Source organism: Tupaia chinensis, unplaced genomic scaffold (genome assembly GCF_000334495.1).
Source record: "Tupaia chinensis unplaced genomic scaffold, TupChi_1.0 Scaffold000407_1, whole genome shotgun sequence".
Taxonomy (NCBI): domain Eukaryota; kingdom Metazoa; phylum Chordata; class Mammalia; order Scandentia; family Tupaiidae; genus Tupaia; species Tupaia belangeri.
The window spans coordinates 1,791,953-1,800,103 of NW_006159909.1; the positions used below are offsets into that span (position 1 = coordinate 1,791,953).

The 8,151-nt window shown below is 44.9% G+C and overlaps 1 protein-coding gene across 1 annotated transcript in view; it reads right to left on the reverse strand.

Moving 5' to 3' along the window:
• Positions 1 to 8,138, reverse strand: part of MYO1D (myosin ID) — a 328,050-nt gene extending 319,912 nt beyond the window's left edge. The window contains exon 1 of the mRNA XM_014590111.2: positions 7,970 to 8,138. Coding sequence (XP_014445597.1) covers positions 7,970 to 8,064 — 95 coding nt within the window. The 5' untranslated portion in view covers positions 8,065 to 8,138. The remainder of the gene's footprint in view (positions 1 to 7,969) is intronic.
• Positions 8,139 to 8,151: the final 13 nt, after the last annotated feature.

Below are 8,151 nucleotides of genomic sequence, written 5' to 3' on the forward strand. Positions count from 1 at the left end.
GAAAGAGGGCAGAGATGAAGGAAGGAGGACATTCCGAGAGTGCAAACAGTCTAGGCCAATGTTTCTGGACTGAGGGCAAATTTGCATCTCACCCCCTCCTCCTGGGGACATCTGTCAGCATCTGGAGACATTGTGGTTGTCAAAAATGTGAGGGGAGTGGTGCTACTGGCACCTAGCGGGTAAAGGTCAGGGACGCTGCTAAACATCCTACAACACTCAGGACAGTCCCCACAACAACAGATCACCCATGCCAAAACGGCTGAGAAACCCTGGTCTAAGCAAAGATATAAAAGATATCTGTAAGGCTAAAAAGCGAGACGTTGCAGGTAGCTTTAGCACACGTGATGCTTGAAATGAGTGCTTTTATGGAAGAGAAAAAAACGGTAAGAGAAGAGGGGAAGAAAAATGTTATTTCCAAGAAGCCATGATATAAGACTGAGCAGATGGAAGTTTTATTCTTTTTTTTAGAGAGAGAGGTTTTTGCTATAGGGCATGTACACTCCCCAGAGAGATAGAGACAGAAAGCAAGAAATCCTCCCCCCAGGGGGAATGGCCACACCACAATCCCTTCTCCTCCGTTCTCCTCTCAGGACCTTGGGCATGCACGCACACGTGCCTCACATGAGTTTCAAGTTGCTGGGTCCAGGACTAGAACTGCAGTTAGACTACATGGGAAGTCCAGCAACATAACCATTATACCATGTGCTGGTCCTGGATGCTTTATTCTTAAAAGAATCAACAGCAAATAGTTAGGAAACTGGACCTCTGGAAGCTTAATGCATATTTCCTCATCCTGTGAAATAAGAAGCCGGGAGATACTATCCTGTGTTGAATCCACTTCCAGTAGCACCCTGCATTCTTCTTTTCACATGGATGCTCGGTAAGCACAGCACAGACAGGCCTGGATATTCCACATTAGAGAGAGGGTGCAGAGCTGAGATTAGTGTCAGAGGAACTCAAGGACAGGAGTAGCTCGGGCAGAGAGAAAAGGAACTAATGGGCTCCAAGTGCAAAAGGGAAGTGGCTACAAGAAAGCAGAGCATGGGGGATGCTGCGGTGGGAGCTTCAGGGGCCAAGAGGGTTGCTAGCAGCACTGTCCTGGACCGTGAGGGCAGGTGGATTTGTATAGAAATATTTTTTTTTTGAGAAGTATTTATTTATTTATTTATTTATTTATTTATTTATTTTGCTATCGGGCGCGTGCGCTCGCCAGACAGAGAGAGACATAGAGACAGAAAGCGAGAAATCACCCCCCAGGGGGGATGGTCATGCCGCAATCCCTTCTCCTCCATTCTCCTCTCGGGATCTTGGGCACGCACGCACAAGCGCCTGGTGTGAGTTTTAAGCCACCAGGTCTGGGACGCGAACCACGGTCGACTACGTGGGAGTCCAGCGACATAGCCATTACGCTAACTGCTGGTTCCGATTTGTATAGAAATCTTATTTCTGGGCATAGACCCTTGCAAAATGGAACGAGGAGTTTACGACCAGCATGAAAAAAGAAAAAAGAAATAAACAGAACAAATCTCCTCCCACAAGTGACCTCTGGGAGGGAAAGAAGGCAGCCCTCAGGGTACCAACCATTTTACTATAAGTGCAAGAAATATCAATTGGGAGCTTACTGGGTATACTAACTCAGATATTAAAGATCACCCCTTTAATCTTGCCTCATCCAGACCTACATTCACAGACACATACAGCAATTTTTAAAAAGTAAAATAACAGTAGTGGGAAACTTAACATCAATTACAGTGGTGTCTAAAAGCCAAGCTTAAGTTCCAAGAGAGAAAAAGGCCAGAACAGTAGCAAAAAAGACAATAATGCTAAATGGACAATGCCACAAAAGCTTTTTATAAAAAATAACAGAAACAGAGGCCAGCAGGTGGCAGTGTTTAAGGGCGCTGGACTCCCATATAACCAACCACGGTTGGAGTCCTGGGCCTGGTGCCTTGCTTTCTCACTTTCCCTTTCCCTCTATCTCTCTTTCACTCTGTCTCTCTCTGGTCAAATAAAAATAAATAGAGTTAAATAAAATAATTCTTTAAAAAAAATAAATAACTGAAACTCTTTTTCTTTCTCTACAAAAATTTTATCACATAGGTCAGCTCTATAGCACAACAGTTAAGGACTGTGCAGAAGAAACCAGATCCCACATGACTGACTATGGTTCGAGTCCTGGTGCTGGTAGCTTGGAAAACATGCTGGGCATGTGTACGTGCATGATCAAAATCCTGACAGGATGGAAAAATGGAAGAAAAAGGACTGTAGTGTGACCATGTCCCACCTTAGGATGCTTTCTTTCTCTCTCCCTTTCTCTCTACTGAGCATACACATATCCTCTGGCAATTAAAAAAAATATGTTATTGAGACCAGCAGTTGGCGTAATGGCTGTGCCGCTGGACTCTCATGTAGTCGACCACGGTTTGAGTCCTGGACCCAGGGGCTTAAACTCACACCAGCTGTATGTGCATGCATGCCCAAGATCCCAAGAGGAGAATGGAGGAGAAGGAACTGCAGTGTGGCCATCCCCCCTGGGGGGGATCTCACTTTCTGTCTCTCTGTCTCCCTCTGTCTTTCTAATGAGCGCATGTGCCCTATAGCAAAAAACCTCTCCAAAAACAAAACAAAAAATGTTATCACAAAATGTTATCACAAAGGAATGTAATATATGCCCAGCATTATGCTAAGTACTCCTGTGAAGAAAATTAAAATCAGACTCCTGAAGCAACTAAAGCCTTAAGTACTTAAGTGTATCCATGAAAGATGGGAGCAGGTCTTGCAGAAGAGCCAGGTGGAAAGCAGAGAACAGGACATTCCAGACAAGGGAGTGACAGGAGGGGAGCTGCGGCATGGGGAGGGCAGTAGTGACCAGGGACACTGCATGTGGAATTTCACTCTCACAGCCACTCTACCAATGGATCAAACACACTCCATTTTACCTATACACTGCCACAAATACGTGCTCAGTTAGACTGACCATCACTTCAACATGCCACAGAGCAGCTGGGTCTGCAGTGGTGGGTTTCCGGATGCCTTCTGTCACGTGAGACACATAACCAAAGGACTACAGCATGAGCACAAGCACTCATGCAGCTGAACGCTAAGCTAGCCTGGAGGGACATCAGGACAGTGTGAAAGTTAAACTATGAAAGAGAGGTCTACTTTTTTTTTTCCCACAAATTATTTATTTAGGAACCAACAAATGGTGTAATGGTTATGTCGTTGGACTCCCACGTAGTCAACTGCAGTTCGAGTCCTGGACCAGGCAACTTAAACTCATGCCAGGCCCAGGCATATGTGTGCCCAAGATCCCAAGAGAAGAATGGAGGAGAAGGGATTGCAGCATGGCCATCACTATGGGGGGTGATTTTTTGTTTTCTGTCTGTTTCTCTCTGTCTTTCTGGAGAGCACAATCTCCCTATAGCAAAAAAGATAAAAATAAAAATAAACCACTCTCTTAAAAAAATAATAATTATTTAATTTTATTTATTCATTCGTTCACTTTAATTTGACCAGAGAGACAGAGAGAAAGAGAGTGAAAGTAAGAAAGCAAGCCACCAGGTCCAGGACTCGAACTATGGTGGGCCATGTGGGAGTGTCTAGTGCCTTAACCACCATGCCACCTGCTGGATCCCAGAGGTCTACTTTTAACCTAGGTCAGGATTTACAGCTAGAGGGGAGAGAAAAGTCTTACCCTTTCTAGGGAAGCAACTCCTCTAACCTATTATATCAAGGTCATGAAAAATCCCCAATCTGGACAATGAGAATTGCAGATAATTCTCAGAAGTCACAAGTACTCAAACAGATGAGATGCATGCAAGTATATACATACTTCTGAACACCCAGAATCGTGACTGGTATGGTGACTGGGCATAAAGGCAGACCTAAAAACCTAGGCCTTGGGACTAGCAGTTAGCATAATGGCTATGTCACTGGACTCCCATGTAGTTGACCATGGTTCAAGTACTGGACCTGGTGGCTTTAACCCACGCCGGGTGCGTGTGTGTGCGTGCCCAAGATCCCAAGAGGAGAAGGGATTGTGGCATGGCTATCCCCTCTGGGGGGTGATTTCTTGCTTTCTGTCTCTCTGTCTGTCTCTGTCTTTCTGGTGAGCGCATGTGCCCTATAGCAAAAACCTCTCCCAAAATCTAAAAAGACCTACTACGCCTTACCCAAGGATTGTGCTCCCAGGGTGGGGGGATTCCTCCCACAGCTCTCCCATCCAACTCCTTCCCCTGCAGACAACTTAGCTTACTCATTACCACCCAAAGTCAACTTTTACACATCAACCTCTGCTCATACCACTTTATCGACCTGGAATGTTCTCCTCCCACATGTCCACCTAGACAAATCCTACCCATCCTTTTAGACTCGGCCCAACTCCTTTTCTATACAGTGTTTCTGAGTCAACCTAAGGCATCTCTCCCTCTTCTGTCTGAACTTCCAGAACAATTACTTGTATCATTACTTGGCAAACAAGTTTCTAAGCTCTATAAGGCCTACCTCTTCTTCTCTTGAACTATTTTTTAAACCGATAGCATTTTCATTTTTTGCCCTGTCTTCACTGACATGCCACCTCTTGGAGCAGTAAGAAGTCTATCTCTTGTTCTTTGGGTTCTCCAACCTTATCTTTTAGAATATCTCGTACAAAGTGAAACTAAGTTGCAGTGTTCTGAGCACTTAGTTTATATTAGGCTCACCTTAGTAATCTATCTTAATATTCAAATCTCACACTTAAAGACTGTGCAACAAACGATATGAGAAACCCTAAAAAAAATTCTAAGTGCCCTCCCCCAGTTCATGGTTTTTATTTATTTATTTATTTATTTAGGGAGGTGGTTTGCTATTGGGCACATGCACTTGCCAGGAAGACAGAGAGACAGAAAGTGAGAAATCACCCTCCCCCCCCCCCCGGGGGGGATAGCCACACTGCAATCCCTTCTCCTCCACTCTCCTCTCAAGATCTTGGGCACACATGCACATGGGCCTGGCGTGAGTTTAAGCCACCGGGCCAGGACTCAAACCGTGGTCAACTACATGGGAGTCCAGTGACATAGTCTTACGCCATCTGCTTGTCTCCCACGCCCCCCGTTCACTTTTAAAGAGTCATATGTTAGTTCTACTGCAGAGAAATAGTCCTACCTAATACACGTAACTCAGATATTAACCTTTTAATTTCCAATTCTAAAAATCCTACAAAGCTCTGGCTAATGTAATTTATTTACTGGAAGGGACAAACGGAGGTTAAAATTAATGGCTCTATATTCAACTATTACTATAGGGTCTTGCATGCAGTATATGCTTAATATCTGATAAACTGAAATGATTACAAGCTCAGAGTGACTACATTATGATGGTATTTCTCAAACCACACAGCTTCTTTTCTGGGGAGAGGGTAGGATCTCTTCAAATAATTTAAAACAACCTTAATGTATACAATTGCCATTTAACTTAACCCTTCATCTGCTTCACATGCATTTGGGGAAACTTTTTGTTTTTTTTTTTTAAGAGAGACTTTTGCTATAGGGCCTGTGCACTCACTAGAGAGGCAGAGAAACAGAAAGTGAGAAATCACTGTCTAGGGGGATGGCCAGGCCACAGTCCCCTCTCCTCCGTTCTCCTCTCAGGATCCTGGGCACATATGAACACACACACAGTGTGTGAGATTTTTTTTAAACCACTAGCTCTGGGACTTGAACCACAGCCAACCACACACACAGTGTGTGAGATTTTTTTTTAAACCACTAGGTCTGGGACTTGAACCACAGCCAACCAAGTTAGAGTCCAGCAACACAACCAACATGCCTTCTGCTGGTCCTGCATTTGAGAAAACTTTAAACAGTACAGTGAATACAAACTGAGCATCTCTTATCTGAAATGCTTGGGACCAGAAGTGTTTGGGATTTCAGAATTGTTTGGATTTTTGGAATATTTGCAGATACATAATAAAATATTTGGGGGATGGGATCCAAGTCTAAATTTAAAATTTAATACACATCTTTTACACGTAGCCGGAAGGTAATTTTACACAATATTTTTGTATAGCAGCATTTTGACTGCAACTTGTCAACATGAGGTCAAGTGTACCATTTCCCACTTGTGGCATCATGTTGACATTCAGAAAGTTTTAGATCTGGGAGCATTTCAGATTTTGAATTTTCAGATTAGGGATGTTCAACCTGGAGGTATTAGTCTGGCACTAATACCTTTTATGTGGCAAATATTGACTGATTTAACTCTCAGGACAGTCCCAATTCTACAGATAAGAAAACTAGGGCACAGAGAGGTTAAGTAACTTACCCAAGGACCACTGCAAGAAAGTGGTAGAATTAGAACTTGAATCTCAACGATCTCTTAGCCACTACAGTGGTGGGTATTTTTCATAGCTGACACAGAAGTGTGTCATTCTGATTGAGAAGTATGAGGACATTTCTATAAAAGTCTGCCAATCAAAATTTGATCAGAATTATAACATCCTATCATAACATTGTGTATGTAATAAATCTGATTGTATTATTTTACTTTGCAACACTTTCCAAAAGATAATGTCCAACTTTGAGACTGCCTACACATAGAAAATTTAGAATATGAGCATGTAAAGAAATCTTGTGGATTTCATAGTTTAACAAATTAGGCAACTCAGGCACACCAAATTAAGGTCAGTTTGTAGTAGCCAGGTATAGAGTTCTGGTCTGAGCTCCTGTTCTACACATTGCAACATAAGGAAACTTGTCCCAGAACAGGTGACGACTCTATGAGATTTGCAATTTCAAAGATTAAACTAGTCTTAAACATTCTTTTTTAAAAAAGCAATTTTGAAGTGTATTTATTCATGAGTCACATACACACACATCCCTAACAGGGTCTTGATGCCATGATCCCCACCCAGCCTCAGTCAGCACAGGTCATAGGCACATCTGAGGCCTGTGTAAGTACTCAGGGAGGTCTGAGGACCTGAACTGGGCAACCTTCCCAGGAGGGTCAGCCCCACAGAGTGTCACGTTTTTCTACTGAGCCACCACCCAATACCCAACTTTAAAAATTCTTAAATTAGGGTTGACGGGGCATATAATACCGAGAGGTGGGTTAGTTACGCACCCAAATCTAGATTATGATTTTTATTTTATGGGTTTAAGAAGTGGTGTTTCGCTTTAAACCTTACAAGAAACGGAGTCAAAGCTTTCCGGAAAACACACAGACACACCAAAACTCAGCTATTTTGAAATTCCATTCACTGCAATATTTAAGAACACAGTCAGATTACTTTAAAGCTCTGCTTACAAATTACTCTATCAAGAGTGAAATAATCACATGTGGAAGAACTTCAAAAACGACTTGGTCTTGGAAGCGCATCTTGGGGTGTTGAGTGACTGCGATCTCAAGGATGTCAGTAACACAAGGGCTCCATCCATAGCTCCTTGAAAAAACTAAAACCATGAACGCCTTGTCAAATTCAGACAGTTTATCTTGGCACTGGCAAGCAGGGCAGTCTCTTCGATGTCTGGAAACGTGTCTAATTGCGCTTAGAGAGTAACTAAAACGTAGCCAGTGTCCCGGAACAGGCAGCTCAGGGACTACTCTACAGCATCCGAAATGACAAGATGGAACCAGGCCAGGGAAATAAGTAAATAAAAAGAAGACAGAAAGCAAGGAAGAAAGCAAAAGCAGCGACCAGGATGACACACCAGCCTCTCTCCAAAACCGCCCTTGTCCTCGGAGGGCCGTGGGAGCCACCACGCCGCTCCCGAAGTTTCCCTTCACTTTGTTTCCATGAGGTCACCGCCCCGCCCACACCCTCACCTGGCCGGGCAGCGCGCTCGCCCCACTCGGGACGGCACCAGGACAGCCCTGTCGGAAGGGCGAGCCCCGGCACCCGCGCGCCCCGACACCCTCGTCAGGGAGCACCGCAGAGGCGCCCCCTCTCGGGAAGCGCAGCCCGCGGCCCCGCGCGCGGCCGCTCCGCCCTCACCTGAGCCTGAGGTTGGCCATGAACTCGGGCATGGAGACGGTGTCCATCAGCACGAAGTCCGCCTTGCCGAACTCCAGGCTCTCCTGCTCCGCCATGGCGCCGGTCGCGGGCTCAGGTGGGCGCGAGGGCGGTGGGCGGCGGGGTCCGGGCGAGCTCGGGCGGGGCCGGGCAGACGGGCGGGA